The following is a 22,900-nucleotide window of genomic DNA, read 5'->3' as shown; positions in this document are numbered from 1 at the left end:
AGGTAGGGGGGGTACACAGAAGGTAGCCCTATTTGGTAAAATACCAAGTCCATATTATGGCAAGAACAGCTCGATCTCCGCATGTGTATTTCCCACCATAAAGCATGGAGGAGGAGGTGTTATGGTGTGGAGGTGCTTTGCTGGTGACACTGTCTGTGATTTTTTTTTAAATCAAGGCACACTTAACCAGCATGGCTACCACAGCATTCTGCAGTGATACGCCATCCCATCTGGTTTGGGCTTAGTGGGACTATCATTTGTTTTTCAAAAGGACAATGACCCAACACACCTCCAGGCTGTGTAAGGGCTATTTTACCAAGACGGAGAGTGATGGAGTGCTGCATCAGATGACCTGGCCTCCACAATCCCCCGACCTCATCCCAATTGAGATGGTTTGGGATGAGTTGGACCGCAGAGTGAAGGAAAAGCAGCCAACAAGTGCTAAGCATATGTGGGAACTCCTTTATGACTGTTGGAAAAGTATTCCAGGTGAAGCTGGTAAGATAATTCCAAGAGTGTGCAAAGCTGTCATCAAGGTAAAGGGTGGCTATTTGAAGAATCTCAAATATAAAATGTATTTTGATTTGTTGAACACTTATTTGTTTACTACATGATTCCATATGTGTTATTTCATAGTTTTGATGTCTTCACTATTATTCTACAGTGTAGAAAATAGTAAAAATAAAGAAAAACCCTTGAATGAGTAGGTGTGTCCAAACTTTTGACTGGCACTATATATATTTAAGTTTGACCTAATATTAATACAACATTCTCAGCATGCACATTTTTAGCTACTTAAAAAGCTTTTGTGCAGTCAAATTACAAAATCGCCCTATAGTGGCCTCATGGGTGGAATGTTATTCATATTTTTCATAATTTCATAATTAAAAACATGTTTTTGTATTTTTTTACGGTGAAAATCTGGTGTTTCTATGTCAAACATTTTTTGTTAAATTTCGGTCTTCTGTGATGTACAGTGAGGGAAAAAAGTATTTGATCCCCTGCTGATTTTGTACGTTTGCCGACTGACAAAGAAATGATCAGTCTATAATTGTAATGGTAGGTTTATTTGAACAGTGAGAGACAGAATAACAACAAAAAAATCCAGAAAAACGCATGTCAAAAATTTTATAAATTGATTTGCATTTTAATGAGGGAAATAAGTATTTGACCCCCTCTCAATCAGAAAGATTTCTGGCTCCCAGGTGTCTTTTATACAGGTAACGAGCTGAGATTAGGAGCACACTCTTAAAGGGAGTGCTCCTAATCTCAGCTTGTTACCTGTTTAAAAGACAACTGTCCACAGAAGCAATCAATCAATCAGATTCCAAACTCTCCACCATGGCCAAGACCAAAGAGCTCTCCAATGATGTCAGGGACAAGATTGTAGACCTACACAAGGCTGGAATGGGCTACAAGACCATCGTCAAGCAGCTTGGTGAGAAGGTGTCAACAGTTGGTGCGATTATTCGCAAATTCAAGAAACTGTCAATCTCCCTCAGCCTGCGGCTCCATGCAAGATCTCACCTCGTGGAGTTGCAATGATCATGAGAACGGTGAGGAATCAGCCCAGAACTACACGGGAGGATCTTGTCAATGATCTCAAGGCAGCTGGGACCATAGTCACCAATAAAACAATTGGTAACACACTACGCCGTGAAGGACTGAAATCCTGCAGCGCCCACAAGGCCCCCCTGCTCAAGAAAGCACATATACAGGCCCGTCTGAAGTTTGCCAATGAACATCTGAATGATTCAGAGGAGAACTGGGTGAAAGTGTTGTGGTCAGAATAGACCAAAATCGAGCTCTTTGGCATCAACTCAACTCGCCGTGTTTGGAGGAGGAGGAATGCTGCCTATGACCCCAAGAACACCATCCCCACCGTCAAACATGGAGGTGGAAACATTTTGCTTTGGGGGTGTTTTTCTGGTAAGGGGACAGGACAACTTCACCGCATCAAAGGGACGATGGACGGCACCATGTACCGTCAAATCTTGGGTGAGAACCTCCTTCCCTCAGCCAGGGCATTGAAAATGGGTCGTGGGTGGGTATTCCAGCATGACAATGACCCAAAACACACGGCCAAGGCAACAAAGGAGTGGCTCAAGAAGAAGCACATTAAGGTCTTGGAGTGGCCTAGCCAGTCTCCAGACCTTAATCCCATAGAAGATATGTGGAGGGAGCTGAAGGTTCGAGTTGCCAAACGTCAGCCTCGAAACCTTAATGACTTGGAGAATATCTGCAAAGAGGAGTGGGACAAAATTCTTCCTGAGATGTGTGCAAACCTGGTGGCCAACTACAAGAAACATCTGACCTCTGTGATTGCCAACAAGGGTTTTGCCACCAAGTACTAAGTCATGTTTTGCAGAGGGGTCAAATATTTATTTCCCTCATTAAAATGCAAATCAATTTATAAAATTTTTGACATGCATTTTTATGGATTTTTGTTGTTGTCATTCTGTTTCTCACTGTTCAAATAAACCTACCATTAAAATTATAGACTGATCATTTATTTGTCAGTTGGCAAACGTACAAAATCAGCAGTTGATCAAATCAACTTTTTTCCCTCACTGTATATAAAGTGTAATATTGGGATGTAAACTCAAAATTGAATACATTTCAATTCTATATCTGACATGCTGCAGTTGTCTTCTTTTTTTAAGCCCATAACCATGTGTGTGAGGTGTATACTTTTGTTTCAATATAGATCTGTTTAAGATTACCAAGAAACACTCTGTGTGACCCTGATTTAGCCCACTGCAGTAAAAGGTTATAGGATAAGAAAGCAGATTGGAATAGATCCCCATTATGTTTCTCTCCAGATTTAATAGCAATTCACATCTGAGGACTGTATTGCAGGTGACACAGAGACACACAGCATTTAAATTCCATTCACATAACACTTAATCATACAAACAGAACCATATTGTTACACATCATATGTTGACAATCTGCATATTGGGTTTGAACCTGCAATGTTTGGTTTTGAAGCCAGGTCTTTTGTCCTCTGCACCACCAGGGAAGCGCTCTTACATACTTATTGTTTCAGTTTATAGCCATGCCAGTATGGTCAATCATGAATTCTATGCTTCCTTTTTATCTTTTGCCATGACCTAACACATCTGTGCATCAATCTAAGTAACATAATAAAACATTCCCCATCAAAATCCATCTGTTTAAGCGAGAGATATCATTGGATGCGTCTCAATCCACCGCATCCGCCTATGTCAGCCTTCCGCATCTGCGGTGGAAGGTGACCAAGCTACAGCTATTTGTCAGACCATGAGTTATCCCAAAAACCGGTCTTACACACGAAAATGTCTGTGGCGTCCAAACGGTTTGGCCTACAAATGTTTTGCTCTACGACCCCCACATGTCATGCTGATGTGCCAATTTCTGTCTGTAGCGTCCGAACCTTTTGAGCTGCAAACTTCACTGAACAAAATTATCTAAAGTGTTGGTCCCATGTTTCATGAGCTGAAATAAAAATCCCAAAAAAATTTCATGCACACAAAAAGCGGATTTCTCTCAAATGTTGTGCACAAATTTGTTTACATCTCTATTAGTGAGCATTTATCCTTTGTCAAGATAATCCATCCACCTGACAGGTGTGGCATATCAAGAAGCTGATTAAACAGCATGATCATTACACAGGTGCACCTTGTGCTGGGGACAAGAAAAGGCCACTTTAATATCTGCAGTTTTGTCACACAACACAATGTCACCAATGTCTCAAGATTTGAGGGAGCGTGCAAATGGCATGCTGACTGCAGGAATGTCCACTTGAGCTGTTTCCAGATAATGTAATGTTAATTTCACTACCATAAGCTTCCTCCAATGTTGTTTTAGAGAATTTGGCAGTAAGTCCAACCGGCCTCACAAATGCAGACCACGTGTAACCACGCCACCCCAGGACCTCCACAGCTTCTTCACCTGCGGGATCTTCTGAGGGCGGGTGGGGGTGCTGAGGAGTAATTCTGTCTGTAATAAACCCCTTTTGTGGGGAAAAATTCATTCTGATTGGCTGGACCTGGCTGCCAAGTGGGTAGGCCTATGCCCTCCCAGGCCCACCCATGGCTGCACCCCTGCCCAGTCATGTGAAATCCATAGATTAGGGCCTAATTAATTTATTTCAATTTCACTGATTTTCTTATATGAACTGTAACTCAGTAAAATCTTTGAAATTGTTGTGTGTTGCGTTTATATTTTTGTTCAGTATAATATGGAACCTCACTATGGAAAGGGGAGACTGACGAACACGATGGTGTTCTCTGTTTTGCTCTACGACCCCCACAAGTGTCACGGGACTCGTCTAAATGTAACCCATACAAATGAATGGAAGGTTAAATATGTGTCCGAAAAAAACATTAAACATTAAAACATTAAATTAAAATATTAAATGAGCTTTCTTATACAGTATCTCCTAGATATAAGACAGACACTTCCAAACCTTATTCCCTATGATTTATTTTGTTACTATCTTTTTTGTCATTTCTGAATGTGTGTTCTATGGGCTATAGTAGTGAATAGTGGTAACATATATTTTGATGTACCTAAAGGTGTCCTAAAATTCAAAATCAAATAGCTTAATTATCTATGCTATGATCCTGTGGGGAATATAAAAAGCTATTCACATCGTTTTTTTGGCGATGTGGGTGCCATCTATTGCTCTGTTTGTAGGCTATTTGGGAACCCATTGATGGCAAAGTAAACATTACATCCAAAACGTTGGCTCATCGACGGATGTGCGGTGCTGATCAGCAAGCTCCCGCTGAACGTTGCCAAAAACCAGAGGGTGGATAGCACTTTTATGTGCACCGGAATGGCATGTCTTTGCCTTTCTAAAGAAGGTCTTAAATCCTCATAAAGACCCTATAAGATTGGTTTTGGGAAACGGTATCTGATGGGACAATCTGCACTCTCTAAAAATGTCCCACCTGTCTCTAAAAATGTGCTCTCTGCTAAATACAGTGTCTGGCAAATCTTCCAACAGAGCAAGATCAGCCATCTCATTTAATTTCCCATTATTTCAGTATTTTATAGTATTTCTAAAATGGTTTCACTTTCACACGTGTCTCTAATTTAACAAATGATTGTTCTTTATATGGATTATTATCGTAACAAATTTTTAGCCCATTCTGCGCTTGACAAGCAGTTCCCTTATTCCACCACTTGGCACTGTGTGTACGCATGGTCATGGCTCTGCGTAAATTTACGCACACTCTCAAGCAAACGTTCATATTGATCAATCCCACACTTTGCATTGAAATGATCCCACGCATGGTTTATGCACAGATTTGTGCCTCCGCTTGATTGATAAATGAGGCCCCTGGAGTTTGCTAAACGTCATTGGCACTTGGATTGGAACCAGTGCTATGGTCAGATGACATGAAAATTTAGCTGATTTTGCCATGCACACCAGTGGTGGGTTTGGCTTCTAAATTAGGATGCATTTGCAAAAAATGACCACATACCTACGGTGGTGGATCTTTGATGTTATGGGGCTATTTTTCTTTCACTCGTCCTGGGGCCTTTGTTGAGGTCAATGGCATCATGAACTTTACCCAATACCAGGACATTTTCGCCAAAAACCTGGTTGCCTCTGCCAGGAGGCTGAAACTTGGCCGCAAGTGGATCTTCCAGTAACCCCAAGCACACATTAAAATATACAAAGAAATGGTTAAATTTCAACAAAATCAACATTTTGCAATGGCCATCTCAGTCTCCGGGTTTGAACCCCATTGTAAATGTGTGGTTTGAATTAAATAATTGTATTAGTATCAAAAATATATAATTTCATTTTTTTTCCTTAGCAGACAATATAGCTCAGGATTTGTATTATTTATTTTATAGTCTTTTTTGCTCATCTTTATCAACGGTGTCAATCATTTTGGACCTAACTGTATAGTCCTAGGACTATGTTTTTGTTAGGTGGAGTTAAGAGCCAATTTGGAATACATTCACTTTTGATCCTGTAATTACACATGTGGAACTGCATAAAAATAGTTTTTTCCCCTTTTCTAACCATTCAGAAATGTTGATCCCTATTTCACACATTGGCCTCATTATTTATAGAAAAACCCACATTTACACTGTCACTCGGTCCTGGAATTGGCTAATGTTACAAGCCCATGTAGAATCCCCCTTCTGGATGACTGAATGTTCTAATGGATGGATCGTTAGTTTAAACCAGTGCTTCTCAATTATTTTCTGTTACGCCCCCCCTAGGAAGAAGTAAACATTTTGCGCCCCCCAACTCTCCACCACGACTGTATATATAATCAATAAATAATAATAAATTCAAATTGATCAGCAACATTAACTCAGGACCACAATATATGAAACACTTTGACCTATAAAACAAAAATGAATAAAACAATTTGTGCTGATTTTTTAAAAATCAAAATGGCTACAATGAGCACGTTTTGCAGTGCACAGCTTTTCGAAGCAGGGTTTGAAGCATGATACTGCAACTCTCAGCTCCTGCTCAATGTTTAGCTGGGACCGGTACTTGGTCTTCAGTGCAGCAACAGCAGAGAAGCCAGTCTCACAAAGATAAGATAAGATGTTGCAAAAGGAAGAAGAATGCCCATGGCCCTCTGCCCTAAGAGTGGATACTGCCTCTCTACACTCAGCCAGAATTCACTCAGTGTCTGTGATGTGAACCTCACTCTCAATGTGGAGTCAGACGTCATATCAATGAACTGGTCCTCCTCTGCAGAGCTGAAACCAGTTGGAACTGGTGCATTGAAAGGATCTCTCACCCAGTCATATTGGGAACTGTTTTCAGGGAAGTACTTTTTAAAGAATCCCATCAGTGATGAAATGTGCTCCTTAATATATGGAATCACTGAGGTGGCATCATAGTCAGTAGTGTCAACAAATTCATGCAGGTTCTCGAATGAATCAGTATTTCCTTCATCAAGTCGCCTGTCCCACATTGCAAGCTTTCGAGTGAAAGAGCTGATCTTGTCTGTGACCTGAGGGAGGTGTTTATCTTTCCCTTGAAGCTGTAGATTTAGTTCATTTAGCTTTCCAAATATGTCACTCAGGTAGGCCAGTTTTGCCAGGAAGTTCTCATCACAAAAATTTTCTGCGAGATCATATTTGTGCTCCTGCTCTGAAAACATTCTTATCTGCTCTCTGAGCTCAAAAACTCGGGACAATACTTTTCCTCGTGACAGCCACCTTGCTTCACTGTGAAACAGCACAGCTTGATGTTCAGCTCCCATCTCCTCACAGATAGCAGAGAAGACTCTTGTTTTTAGTGATCTGGTCTTTATAAAATTGACTACACCTACAACGTCAGTCATAACCACACTTAATTCAGAGGAAAGGTGCCTTGATGCCAGTGCTTCTCTGTGTGTAACACAGTGTGTCCACTCAGCATTAGGTGAGGCCTTCTTGATGAGTGCCCGAAGTCCTTTTCTCATCCCTGCCATGGTCTGTGCACCATCACTGCAAACACCAATGCAGTTCTCCCACTTTAGCCCATTCTCAGTCAGGAAGCAGTCCAGCATTTTGAATAGCTCTTCAGCTGTGGCTCAGTCTCTGACATATTTACAAAAAAGTAGATCCTCACACAAGAAGTTTGTCATCTCAAAACATACATAAGCGATAAACAAACACTCTTTGTTGCTGTCAGTTGCTTCATCGAACTGTAAGGCAAAACATTTGTCTTTGAGTTTATCTACCAGCTGTTCTTTAAGATCGTTAGCAATGTCATTTATACGTCTGGCGACAGTGTCATTGGACAGAGGGATAGTTTTTATTTTTGCAGCACTTGCGTCATCCAGCATGACAGAGACCATGTCTAATGCTGCAGGCAGTATCAGCTCCTCTGCTATGGAGTGCGGGGTTTTGCACTGAGCAATTTGGTACGCCACCTTATATGATGCTAACAGTGCTCGCTGGTTTACTGAAGTAGCATTCACAAAGCGGGACAATTGTTGGCAATATTTGGCACGTTTCCGCTGAAAAAACTCAAGCGGCTTATCAGCGTGATTGGGGTGTAATGTCTGTAAGTGACGCCTTAATTTATTTGGCTTCATGCTGTCCGCTGCCAACATTTTTAGGCACAGTAATACCGGTCTTTCCTCGTCTCCCACCGTAGTCACAGTGAAGCCAAGCGCTACATACGCTTCATCATATTTCCTCGTCTTAGCATTCGGGAGACTTATGTTTGTCTCATTATCTCCGTCTCTCTCCGCCTTACTTTTCATCCCTGTTAAATATTTTTCCATGGTGTCTCTTAAGGGTTTGTTATCTGCACTTCATATCTCCTGCTCTGTGCTGTGTGCTCTTGTTCGGTGCAAAAAAAAACTACTCCCTGCGGCAAAAAAAAGCATGTTCCCCGGGGTCACACTATTTGAGAAGGACTGGTTTAAACTCACAATAGGCTGATGAAGTGGTGCTTGTCTACAACAGGCTGATACTGTTTTATGATTAAAAACGTTGTTAATATATCTCTGGTGGATCATTTAAAAATCCATTAAGTAGACACATTGCTTGTACAGCATGCACATGCCAAGCCATGCTATACTTTCCCCACTAGTTCTCCGATATAGCCATTAAAACAGTCGCCGAGACAAATTAACTTGTGCTGTAAGGCAACGGCTTGGCCGATCAATCAGCTTATTACTGACCTCCCCCATCAGAGTGTGTGTTCTGCCTCAACGTAACCGCAGCGAGTCCTGTGGGGAGGATAATTTTAGGGGGTAGATCAGCTTTAATATTGCAGATAGATTTTAGCTTAAATCAATGTAATTGTCTACATCATTTCCAATCCCACATGTATGCAGTCGTGATCAAAAGTTTTGAGAATGACACAAGTATTGGTCTTCACAAAGTTCGCTGTTTCAGTGTTATGAGATATTTTTGTCAGATGTTACTATGGTATACTGAAATATAATTACAAGCATTCCATAAGTGTCAAAGGCTTTTATTGACAATAACATTACATTTATGCAAAGAGTCAATATTTGCAGTGTTGACCCTTCTTTTTCAAGACCTCTGCAATCCGCCCTGGCATGCTGTCCAATTAACTTCTGGGCCACATCCTGACTGATGGCAGCCCATTCTTGCATAATCAATACTTGGAGTTTGTCAGAATATGTGGGTTTTTGTTTGTCCACCCGCCTCTTGAGGATCAACCACAAGTTCTCAATGGGATTAAGGTCTGGCGACTTTCCTGGCCATGGACCCAAAATGTCGATGTTTTGTTCCCCGAGCCACTTAGTTATCACTTTTGCCTTATGGCAAGGTGCTCCATCATGCTGGAAAAGGCATTGGTCGTCACCAAACTGCTCTTGGATGGTTGGGAGAAGTTGCTCTAGGAGGATGTGTTGGTACCATTCTTTATTCATGGCTGTATTCTTAGGCACTCCCTTGGCTGAGAAGCAACCCCACACATGAATAGTCTCAGGATGCTTTACTGTTGGCATGACTCAGGACTGATGGTAGCGCTCACCTTGTCTTCTCCGGACAAGGTGTTTTCCGGATGCCCCAAACAATCGGAAAGGGGATTCATCAGAGAAAATGACTTTACCCCAGACCTCAGCAGTCCAATCCCTGTACCTTTTGCAGAATATCAGTCTGTCCCTGATGTTTTTCCTGGAGAGAAGTGTATTTGTGTCATTCCCTTCTTGACACCAGGCCATCCTCCAAAAGTCTTCGCCTCACTGTGCGTGCAGATGCACTCACACCTGCCTGCTGCCATTCCTGAGCAAGCTCTGCACTGGTGGTGACCCGATCCCGCAGCTGAATCAACTTTAGGAGACGGTCCTGGCGCTTGCTGGACTTTCTTGGGCGCCCTGAAGCCTTCTTCACAACAATTGAACCTCTCTCCTTGAAGTTCTTGATGATCCGATAAATGGTTGATTTAGGTGCAATCTTACTAGCAGCAATATCCTTGCCTGTGAAGCCCTTTTTGTGCAAAGCAATGATGACAGCACGTGTTTCCTTGCAGGTAAACATGGTTAACAGAGGAAGAACAATGATTTCAAGCACCACCCTCCTTTTAAAGCTTCCAGTCTGTTATTCTAACTCAATCAGCATGACAGAGTGATCTCCAGCCTTGTCCTTGTCAACACTCTCACCTGTGTTAACGAGATAATCACTGACATGATGGCAGCTGGTCCTTTTGTGGCAGGGCTGAAATGCAGTGGAATTTTTTGGGGGGGATTAAGTTCATTTTTATGACAAAGAGGGACTTTGCAATTAATTGCAATTCATCTGATCACTCTTCATGGCATTCTGGAGTATATGCAAATTGCCATCATCAAACCTGAGGCAGCAGGCTTTGTGAATATTAGTATTTGTGTCATTCTCAAAACTTTTGACCACAACTGTATATATATTTTTAAATATATATATTTATACATATACAGTACCAGTCAAAAGTTTGGACACACATACTCATTCAAGGGTTTTTCTTAATTTTTACTATTTTCTACATTGTAGAATAATAGTGAAGACATCAAAGCTATGAAATAACACATATGGAATCATGTAGTAACAAAAAAAGTGTTAAACAAATCAAAATATATTTTAGATTTTAGATTCTTCAAAGTAGCCACCCTTTGACTTGATGACAGCTTTGCACACTTTGCTTCTATATGCCTTATCTTTCTAACTGTGCTCTTTCCCAAAAGCTCCCAACATACAACATATATACTTATTATGGACACAGTATGCTTACATTATTAGCTATATTTGTTATTATTTGTTGTTATTTGTTATTAGTCCCATCCTTCAACTCCATTCAATACCTCCCATCTATCTCTTAACACCATCCATATAGGATTTCTATTTGTCATATATATTTCAACCGTACTGTGATGTTTTACAAAAGTTCTGAACCTTTCTATTCTCATTGCTTCTACAGATTGTGAATTAAAAATATTTTTTTTGGCTAAAAGTATTATTGTATTATTGATCGATTGACTATGACTTTTCAGTTCACCCAGTAATGCTATCTGCAAGGTTAGCTCCAGGTAAATATTGCAATCCTTTAGCCATTCCTGGACCTGTGTCCAAAAACAAGCTACAAATGGACAGAACCAAAACAAATGATCTAATGATTATGTCTCTTCACAGCAAAACCTGCAGAGCTGGGAAGATTGTATCCCCCATATAAATAGCATTCTATTGGTAGCAAGAATTTTATATAATAATTTAAATTGAAAGATTCAAATTTTTGAATCCGGTGTCGTTTTGCGTGTCAGTTCATAAACACTATGCCATGGGATCGGTACGTCAAAAATCTCTTCCCAACTATTTTGCAATCTATATGGGACGGCTGTCAATCCTTTGGTCCTTAAGTGAAACTGATATACTTTTTTATTTATCACAGTTTTCCTTAACCAATTATGTTCTTTAATGCAAGGCCGACAGACAAGTTCCTTACTTTCTCCCCCTTCTACTTTTCTCTTCCACTTTTGCGGTCAGGCTGCAATTATTTGGTTGTAATTTTGGGTAGAGCAGACATTTCCATATGTTTTTGTTAGCTGCATGTGCAACATAACTCCACCAGTCCTACCGATGATATCATTTACGAAGATTATACCTTTTTTAAACATTCTGTCAAAAAATAAAGTTTTTTTGTCAAATAGTATATTTGAATTTAACCACAATATTTGTTGCATTATTTGTTCTGTCGTTTCTGGAGGATTAAATTGAAATTGCAACCAACTTTCTATGGCTTGTTTTAGAAATAGTGATATTTGGGAGATTATTTCCTTTTCAAATAACTGAAAATGAGATGTTGTAATCTGAAGAAAGGGAAAAAGGCCTTTCTTGAACATTGGGTGAGACAATCTTACTAATTTGCTTGAGAACCAGTTCGGATTTAAGTATAACTTTTGTATAACTGAAGCTTTTAGTGATAGGTCTAATGCTTTAATATTTAATAATTTCTGTCCTCCGAATTCATATTCATTATATAAATAGGCCCGTTTAATTTTGTCTGGCTTGCCGTTCCAAATTAAATTAAATATTTTTTTCTAATAGAATTTAAAAAACTGTTCGCTAGGCGTAGGCAAGACCATAAGCAAATAGGTAAACTGGGATAATACTAAAGAGTTAATCAGGGTGATTTTTCCACACATTTACAGGTATTTTCCTTTCCATGGTAGTAAGATCTTATCTATTTTTGCTAACTTTCTATTAAAATGTATTGAAGTGAGATCATTTATTTCCTTTGGCATATGTATTCCGAGTATATCCACATCACCATCAGACCATTTTATTGGTAAACTACATGGTAATGTAAAAATTGTATTTTTTAGTGATCCAATACGTAATATAGTACATTTGTCATAATTTGGTTGTAATCCAGAGAGGTTAGAAAATGTATCTAGATCCTCTATGAGGCTGTGGAGGGATTCTAGTTGTGGATTTAAAAGAAAACATGAATCATCAGCGTACAATGACACCTTTGTTTTTAAGCCCTGGATTTCTAATCTTCTGATATTATTATTGGATCTGATTTTAATAGCTAACATCTCGATGGCCACAATAAATAGATATGCCGATAGTGGATTCTCTCATCCAGCTCTTGGCATTCTCTCATCCAGCTTCACCTGGAATGCTTTTCCAACAGTCTTGAAGGAGTTCCCACATATGCTGAGCACTTGTTGGCTGCGTTTCCTTCACTCTACAGTCCAACTCATCCCAAACCATCTCAATTGGGTTGAGGTCGGGCGATTGTGGAGGCCAGGTCATCTGATGCAGCACTACATCACTCTGCTTCTTTGTCAAATAGCCCTTACACATCCTGGAGGTGTGTTGGGTCATTGTCCTGTTGAAAAACAAATGATAGTCCCACTAAGTGCAAACCAGATGGGATGGCGTATCGCTGCAGAATGCTGTGGTAGCCATGCTGGTTAAGTGTGCCTTGAATTCTAAATATATCACCGACAGTGTCACCAGCAAAGCACCCTCAAACCATCACAACTCCTCCTCCATGCTTCACGGTGGGAACCACACATGAGTTGATCATCCGTTCACCTACTCTGTGTCTCACAAAGACACGGCGGTTGGAACCAAAAATCTCAAATTTGGACTCATCAGAACAAAGGACAGATTTCCACAGGTCTAATTTCCATTGCTCGTGTTTCTTGGCCCAAGCTAGTCTCTTCTTCTTATTGGTGTCCTTTAGTAGTGGTTTCATTGCAGCAATTCAACCATGAAGGTCTGTTTCACACAATCTCCTCTGAACAGTTGATGTTGATATGTGTCTGTTACTTGAACTCTGTGAAGCATTTATTTATCTTAAAGTAATGATGGACTGTCATTTCTCTTTGCTTATTTGAGCTGTTCTTGCCATAGTATGGACTTGGTCTTTTACCAAATAGGGCTATCTTCTGTATGCCAACCCTACCCTGTCACAATACAACTGATTGGCTCAAACGCATTAAGAAGGAAAGAAATTCCACAAATTAACTTTTAAGAAGGCACACATGTTAATTGAAATGCATTCCATGTGAATACCTCATGAAGCTAGTTGAGAGAATGCCAAGAGTGTGCAAAGCTGTCATCAAGGCAAAGGGTGGCTATTTGAAGAATCTCAAATATAAAATATATTTTGATTTGTTTAACACTTTTTTGGTTACTACATGATTCCATATGTGTTATTTCATAGTTTTGATGTCTTCACTATTATTCTACAATGTAGAAAATAGTAAAAATAAAGAAAAACCTTTGAATGAGTAGGTGTTCTAAAACTTTTGACTGGTAGTGTATGTTATGTCTGAAAAAGATTATAAATTATTCTGTCCTAGTTAAAAACAAGTTATCATCCAATAGGCTTTGATAACATTTCCAATATCTTCGCCCACGTGGGAATTCTGTAAGAGTAATATATATGCTAATTATGTGATGGTCCGACTGCATTCTGTCCCCAATGAACACTTTTAAAACTTTTTGTGCCAGCGAGAATGACATAAGAAAGTAGTCAAGACGACTAGCTTGATTGAGCCTCTGCCATGTATATCTCACTAGATCAGTATATTTAAGCCTCCATATATCCATTAGTTCCAATATATCCATGATATTTGTGATTTCCTGAAGTGCATGAGGGTGATAGTTTGTAGTGTGATTTCCTTTACGGTACATTGAGGTATTTAAAACCGTATTATAATCTCCCACCATCCATAATAATAGTATTGTATTGCTTGTAGGGTTGATAAATTATTATATGTATTTTCAAAGAAGCATGGATCATCATTATATGGACCATATAGGTTAATGAGCCATATGTTATTGGACCATAAACATATAGTTCAAATCATCCATCTACCTTGAGGATCTGTTCGTATCAAAATTAGTGTTAATTAATAACATCACCCCTTTTCAATTTCTTTGCCCATGGGAGAAATATATCCCCCCCTCTCTGCAATGGTTGTTGATGGCTTCACAACATCTCTTTCACAACTAGGGTTGCAAAATTCCAGGAACTTTCAATAAATTCCCTTGTTTTCTAGAAATCCTGGTTGGAGGATTCTGGATTTCTGCTCATTTTCTCTTGATTCTGTGAAACCTCCAACCGGGATTTCAGGGAAATCTGGAAATGTATTGAAAGTTTTACCTAGTCACAATATATTACCATCACAGAAATGAATACAATGGATCCCTTATGGCAGTTGTGTCTCTCATGGTAATTCTTTACATTGACCTGAATACAAATGACAGCCTCTGCTATTAATGAAGTTGTTTGACATTGGCTCAAGTTCACTTCACTTCATTCACCAGTAGTTGTCCTGCACATGCTATGCATGGTAGAGTATGGTAGATATGGAAATCGTGGACGTCATACTTACAGTAAGTCTTTTAAACAGGTTGGTCACTCATGCTTGTGCAATGTATTATTACTGCAAAGTAAGATGAAAGCAAACAAATGGGTTGATTTGTCTTCACATTTACATTTAACATTTACATTTTAGTCATTTAGCAGACGCTCTTATCCAGAGCGACTTACAGTCTTACATAAATAAATAACTCTCTTACATCTATACACCTGATATGGTAGAAGCAGACAATGGTAAAGTGAGAGGCAAACTTCTTCACCTGTAGCTACAGAACCAAATTAATTCCAAACTTCAGCGTTTAAAACCTCCTTGCACAAGCCACCACTTTGCAACCCCATTCTTACTTTAATTGTCGTTAACTTGGCAAAATAATAAACCCCAATGTTTTTAGTTTTTTTACTTTTACCCCCTTTATCGTGATATTCAATTGGTAGTTACAGTCTTGTCCCATCGCTGCAACTCCTGTACGGACTCGGGAGAGGCGAAGGTCGACAGCCATGCGTTTTCCAAAACACAAACCTGCCAAGCCGCACTGCTTCTTGACACACTGCTTGGAAGCCAGCCGCACCAATGTGTCGGAGGAAACACCGTCCAACTGGTGACCGAGGTCAGCTTGCAGTCACCCTTCCCGCCACAAGGAGTCGCTAGAGCGCGATGGGACAAGGAAATCCCGGCCGGCCAAACCCTCCCGTAACCCGGACGCGGCCGGCTGTGACACAGCCTGGGATCGAAACCGGGGCTGTAGTGACACCTCAAGCATTGCGATGCAGTGCCTTAGACCGTTGCGCCACTCGGGAGGCCTTATAAAACACAATGCTTGTCAGAACAGTGCTCAAAAGGGAATTTACAATACTGTTTCACACTGTTGCTGTCTGAAAGTACACTACATGGCCAAAAGTATGTGGACACCTGCTCATCGAACATTTCATTCCAAAGTCATGGGTTGGTCCCCCCTTTGCTGCTATAACAGCCTCCACTCTTCTGGGAAGGCTTTCCACCAGATGTTGGAACATTGCTGCGGGAATTGCTTCCATTCAGCCACAAGCGCATTAGTGAGGTCGGGCACTGATGTTGGGCGATTAGGCCTCTCGCAGTCGGCATTCCAATTCATCCCAAAGGTGTTCGATTGGGTTGAGGTCAGGGCTCTGTGCAGGCCAGTCAAGTTCTTCAACACTGATCTCGACAAACCATTTCTGTATGGACCTCGCTTTGTGCACGGGGGCATTGTCATGCTGAAAGGGGCTTCCCCAAACTGTTGCCACAAGGTTGGAAGCACAGAATTGTCTAGAATGTCATTATATGCTGTAGCGCTTCAGCAGTCGGCAATCCCGTTCTGTGAGCTTGTGTGGCTGTTGTTGCTCCTAGACGTTTCCACTTCACAATAACAGCACTTACAGTTGACTGGGGCAGCTCTAGCAGGGCAGACTTTTGCCGAACTGACTTGTTGGAAAGGTGGCATCCTATGACGGTGCCACGTTGAAAGTCACTGAGCTCTTCAGTAAGACCATTCTAGTGCTAATGTTTGTCTATGTAGATTGCATGGCTGTGTGCTCGATTTTATACACCTGTCAGCAACGGGTGTGGGTGAATTTGAAGGGGTGTCCACATACTTTTGTATATATAGTGTAGATCTGGATAGAAGTCTGTGGTGAAAACCGAGCGGTGAGGTTTGTCTCGCTTGGTTGGTTTAGATTTGACCTCCCCTCAGATGATGATGGAATATGGCAGGCCCATTTTAGGTCTGTGTTGAAAAGTCAATTACGTTTCTAGCAGGGGTCAGTCTATCAAGACATGTATTTAAATACTGTAACAACCATAAGCCATGCAGAGTATCCTTGAGAGCAACCTGGTTTTGAGTGCCAGCCCCCCGTAGCAAAGCATGTTCATTTCCCCCATGAAGAAGCTCAATTTTGGCAAGCGGCTCTTACATCCCCAGAGGTTGTCCAGACAGCACTGCGGACTACCCACGTACAATGCAGTCAGGTTCCCAGCATGTAAAACTTAGCAATGCGTGTAATTGTTTTACCCTTCTGGCTGAGCATTAACAGATTGATGCTATTCACGAAAGGCACAAGGGAAGAGGCAAACTGAAAATGACTGTTATAAAAACAAATTAGAAATCAGGGCATCCATGCTGAAAAGAATAACACCAAGAAAAAGAAAGATGAAACCAAAAGGGGAAAAAAAACTCTTGCAGCAAGAGAGCATGTGCCCCGTTTCCAGTTGAGTTTGCCTCTAAATTGTGTCTAAATACTTAATGAACCTTGAGGTGCATAGGAGATCCAAAGGCAATATTTTGACACGGCCTCCTCCTCTCCCCTTTAGGGTGGTTTGAACCTGAGGGCATTTAAATGCAAATTCCAAATTGTAGAATAGAAAACTGAAGAAAGAATGGAAGCCCTGACCAGAAATGTTTTGTGTTTCTCTCTATGCAGGCCCGCCAGGAAAGCGGGGAAGAAAAGGCCGGAATGGCGAACCTGGTAAGTGAGTGCACTCACAGATCACTCTCAATCCAGTGGAGTTTTACCCTACCACCATAATTGTTTTAACAGGATATGAAAATGTAACTTTTCAGGCAAATGCTGAGAATCAGAGTAACTTCCTGCAACTAAATCGACCAGAAACAAGATAACACATGTACCGCATGATGTCCTCAGTGGCACAGCGGTCTCTAAAGAGCAGACAATGCAAAACATAGGACGACAATCTTTCCCATTGTGTTATGATAATAGCCTTATCCCAGGGTCACATACGGGCAGGTTAGAGAGGATGCGTTTCATTTTGCTTCCCCATTTCATCAACCACGGATGACCTTGGGTGACTGTCATTCTCTACCACAATCTCTGTAATGCCCACATAAACTTCTGGACAGCTCGAGCATCAGGGAACATTCCCGTATTTCACCCCTGTCTTAATAAAGGGATTAAAGCACGTGTACTTCTCATAGATTGCTGGGGTAAATCCAGGGTAAAGTAGTTCCTTGGTACAAAGGTCAGAGACCAATACTGTACTGCATTATTGCCACCTAATGTAAAGCTCTTCATTGAATGGGGAGAACAAATTTGAAAAAACTAAAAGGGACACTTCATTAGAACTTGACTGTTTGTTTTCAGTGAAGCTTAGACTGTTTGTGGCAACAACTCCATGTTATGAACCACAGTTTAGGACTGCAGTTGTCTGAGGCAGACCTAGTGGGTGGTCAACATTGGACTGCATTATTTAGAAGTTTCCTTTTTTTTATTCTGTAAAATGTCACAGCTCTTTGAGAAATGTCAGGATTTATAACATTTTTACATTTGACATTTTAGTCATTTAGCAGACACTCTTATCCAGAGCGACTTACAGTTAGTGAGCGCATAGATTTTCTCCCCACAACCCTGGCATTGCAAGCACCATGCTCTACCAACTGAGTTACCTGCACTTTGGTGCATTTTGCAAAACTCTTAGTACAAAAATTTAAACTGATCATCAAAATAGCTACAGCGGGGAGAACAAGTATTTGATACACTGCCGATTTAGCAGGTTTTCCTACTTACAAAGCATGTAGAGGTCTGTAATTTTTTATCATAGGTACACTTCAACTGTGAGAGACGGAATCTAAAACAAAAATCCAGAAAATCACATTGTATGATTTTTAAGTAATTACTTTGCATTTTATTGCATGACATAAGTATTTGATACATCAGAAAAGCAGAACTTAATATTTGGTACAGAAACCTTTGTTTGCAATTACAGAGATCATACGTTTCCTGTAGGTCTTGACCAGGTTTGCACACACTGCAGCAGGGATTTTGGCCCACTCCTCCATACAGACCTTCTCCAGATCCTTCAGGTTTCGGGGCTGTCGCTGGGCAATACAGACTTTCAGCTCCCTCCAAAGATGTTCTATTGGGTTCAGGTCTGGAGACTGGCTAGGCCACTCCAGGACCTTGAGATGCTTCTTACGGAGCCACTCCTTAGTTGCCCCGGCTTTGTGTTTCGGGTCGTTGGCAAGTGGAGTTTAGACCAAAAAGCTTTATTTTTGTCTCATCAGACCACATGACATTCTCCCATTCCTCCTCTGGATCATCCAGATGGTCATTGGCAAACTTCAGACGGGCCTGGACATTCGCTGGCTTGAGCAGGGGGACCTTGCATGTGCTGCAGGATTTTAATCCATGACGGCATAGTGTGTTATTAATGGTGTTCTTTGAGACTGTGGTCCCAGCTCTCTTCAGGTCATTGACCAGGTCCTGACGTGTAGTTCTGGGCTGATCCCTCACCTTCCTCATGATCATTGAAGTCCCACGAGGTGAGATCTTGCATGGAGCCCCAGACCCGAGGGTGATTGACCGTCATCTTGAACTTCTTCCATTTTCTAATAATTCACCAAGCTGCTTGCCTATTGTCCTGTAGCCCATCCCAGCCTTGTGCAGGTCTACAATTTTATCCCTGATGTCCTTACACAGCTCTCTGGTCTTAGCCATTGTGGAGAGGTTGGAGTCTGTTTGATTGAGTGTGTGGACAGGTGTCTTTTATACAGGTAACGAGTTCAAACAGGTGCAGTTAATACAGGTAATGAGTGGGGAACAGGAGGGCTTCTTAAAGAAAAACTAACAGATCTGTGAGAGCCGGAATTCTTACTGGTTGGTAGGTGATCAAATACTTATGTCATGCAATAAAATGCAAATTACTTAAAAATCATACAATGTGATTTTCTGGATTTTTTAGATTCCGTCTCTCACAGTTGAAGTGTACCTATGCTAAGAATTACAGACCTCTACATGCTTTGTAAGTAGGAAAACCTGCAAAATCGGCAGTGTATCAAATACTTGTTCTCTAAACTCTAAGTACTTTTTCAATTGACTGAGTACAAAAAACACATTCACAAAGTCAATTGTTTACAGCACCAAATCACTATTTCAATTTGCATACATATGCAATCAAAGTATCTGCTTTTCACCATGCAATATTCACATTACTTTTGGTATGATTTTCTTGTCATTTGTTAACAATCCATTTAACTGTCACTTAATCAAACTGCTCAAAACTGATAACTACTGAATCCAAATAACTCCTTAACCAAATAATACATGGATGTGGCTGTAAATACTACATCATCTTCCTCCATCAGCCAGTGTGCATCAATACAGTATGACAACGTGTAAAGAGTGACTTACTCTGTGTACTACCATTTGAAATTATGGAGTAGTGTACAATGCACTGCTGAAATACTTTGGTAAATTACAGTATATTCTACTCATTATCTAAATTTCATTGATATACTGTAAACTGATGGTTTTAGCTGATGATACTGTAGCAGTTACATTCACAAGTCACATAGAAACGTTGATATTGTGCACTGTCATGGGGCAGAAATGGAATACATACTGTATACCAGGCTAAACCAATAGCTTTTTACTATAGGCTTCTGCTTTACAATACATGCCGCAATACCCATATATCTGACAATTTCTTCTACGTATGTACTGTATAAGGATACTGAAACAGTAAGACCGACATTTTTCTCAACATGCTCCAAACTTTACATTGGATACAAACAAATCTGTAAAAAAAAAATTGGGTTGAGGTAAACTTGAAAAAAGGTACATACTGGTAAATAGTTAAATACTGTATGGAGAACGGTATTAATCCTCTATTATTGCTTCTATTCAGCACTTAAAAAATATAATTGGATTAAATGTTAGTTAAAATGACTAAACAAAATGTTCTCATGCATTTTCAGAGCATGGCGTTTGCAATGCCAGGGTTGTGGGTTCGATTCCCACGGGGGGCCAGTATAAAAAAAATATGTATTCACTAACTGTAAGTCGCTCTGGATAAGAGCGTCTGCTAAATGATTAAAATGTAAAATGTAAATGTAAATGTATGAATGAGATGGGTTCTACTCCAATTAATACTCAATCAAAGGTTCTGAACATAAGACAGGGGGCATTAGAACTGTTATCAGTTTTGACCTTTGTACTAGGAGTTTAGAAAATATACCACTTCTGGAAAATGTAATCAATTATTTTTCCTTTTTCCAAAAAAGTTTTGATTACGCCAAATTTAAAGAAACATATCAGGTTTGACCAAGTTATGGAAATTAAATTATTAATCATCAATAAATAAATAAAAATCGTAAGAAGTAAAAATATGTTTTCAGTGGACTAGGCCCATGCAGCTGTCATTGTAAAACACTATAACCTCAGTCACTTCAGACAGTGATAACGAATTCCCCTGTCATGTGAGCAGACATATGCACCATACATCTCCAACGAGGCCAGCGACCTTAAACTGTCACATGGTGAACTAATGTTGTCAATTACAGGATGGGAAACACATAGAAACACATGACAAGCATTGCCAGTTTGGAATAGTGTGATAACAGATGGTGTATAATCATGCTGGATTGAATTGCTTTCATGATGGATTGTTTTAAGTGCTCTTAAAAACCATGGAATATCACATGCTTCTTATGGGTTATAATATGTATCAATGTTCACATGCAGGCAGATATATAGAAGCGTATACAGGGGGACCCTAGTTAATTTGTGGTTAGTAAATCAGAGGGAATTAATCCTTCCCTTATGTTCGATTTGGCTGACACCGTTTATGTTACGGGTCAATTTGACCCGTACAGTAAGTACATCAATATCATAAATATATGATTTTAACCTCCCAACATGTATTTTCCAGTAGCTGAGAATGACGACTTTCATATGCTTTTTTCCATGAGTTGATAGACCCAACTGTTCAAAATGTAGAGCCAAATGTTTGATTACTGTACCAAAGTCATAAATACACTGAGCAAAAATATAAACACAATGTGCAACAATTGTACAGTTCATATAAAAGAAATCAGTCAATTGAAATAAATAAATTAGGCCCTAATCTATGGATTTCACATGACTGGGAATACAGATATGCATCTGTTGGTCACAGATACATTTTTTTTTTAAAGGTAGGGGCGTGGATCAGAAAACCAGTCAGTATCTGGTGTGACCACCATTTGCCTTTGCATAGAGTTGATCAGGCTGTTGATTGTGGCCTGTGGAATGTTGTCCCACTCCTCTAAAATGGCTGTGCGAAGTTGCTGGATATTGGCGGTAACTGCATACTGTCGTACAAGTCGATCCAGAGCATCCTAAACATGCTCAATGGATAACATGTCTGGTAACTATGCAGGCCATGGAAGAACTGGGAAATGTTCAGCTTCCAGGAATTGTGTACAGATCCTTGCGACATGGGGCCGTGCATTATCATGGTGAAACATGAGGTGATGGCAGCAGATAAATGGCACGACAATGGGCCTCAGGATCTCGTCACGGTATCTCTGTGCATTCAAATTGACATCAATAAAATGCAATTGTGTTCATTGTCCGTAGCTTATGCCTGCCCATACCATAGCCCCACTGCCACAATGGGGCACTGTTCACAATATTGATATCAGCAAACCGCTCGCCCACACGACGCTGTCTACCATCTGCCCGGTACAGTAGAAACCGGGATTCATCCATGAAGAGCACACTTCTCCAGCGTGCCAGTGGCCATCGAATGTGACTATTTGCCCACTGAAGTCGGTTATGACACCACCTATGCTATTAATAGTGTCATATCAAGCTATCGTCTTGCTACATGTGCTCATAAGTATAGTGGTATTGTCAATAGTAATCTTGTGCACATTTACCTGAATTCTACTATTAGCTCTGCAACTTTGAATCCAATCAGGAAACCTTTTGTGGCTAGCTCATCCAGTTCTATTGACTCTTGTGTCACCATGGATACTCCTGCTGTTTTCAAATCTCGCAGAGGGCTTGGACTGTTACATGTAAATGTGTGAAACCTGATGTCTAAACTTGTCTTTCTGGATGTCTGGGTGCATGACACTAGCCCAGACATTCTGGTTATCTCAGAGACCTGTCTGAATAATTTGATTATGGATAAGGATGTTGTCATTTTTAGATGTGATAGAAAAAAAAGGGTGGAGGGCTGGCTCTTCTCTAATGGCATCATGCACTCTTAGCATCTCTGTCCCCAAAATATGTGAGCTGTTAGTTATAAAAGTGGTCATATGGGGTCACTTGAGTTACATAAAGGGGTGCCCCAAGGTT

The 22,900-nt window shown here is 40.4% G+C and overlaps 1 protein-coding gene across 1 annotated transcript in view; it reads left to right on the top strand.

Moving 5' to 3' along the window:
• LOC311113065 (uncharacterized protein) overlaps nt 1-22,900 on the top strand; it is a gene marked incomplete at its 5' end in the record, with an annotated part of 408,058 nt that overhangs the window by 219,284 nt on the left and 165,874 nt on the right. Inside the window, one exon of the mRNA XM_084156203.1 lies at nt 17,243-17,287. Coding sequence (XP_084012329.1) covers nt 17,243-17,287 — 45 coding nt within the window. The remainder of the gene's footprint in view (nt 1-17,242; nt 17,288-22,900) is intronic.

The sequence above is a fragment of the Coregonus lavaretus genome, assembly GCF_964263955.1.
Source record: "Coregonus lavaretus genome assembly, chromosome: 39".
Taxonomy (NCBI): Eukaryota; Metazoa; Chordata; class Actinopteri; order Salmoniformes; family Salmonidae; genus Coregonus; species Coregonus lavaretus.
The sequence above is the reverse complement of the archived record's forward strand: the minus strand, read 5'-3'. Positions and strand labels throughout refer to the sequence as shown.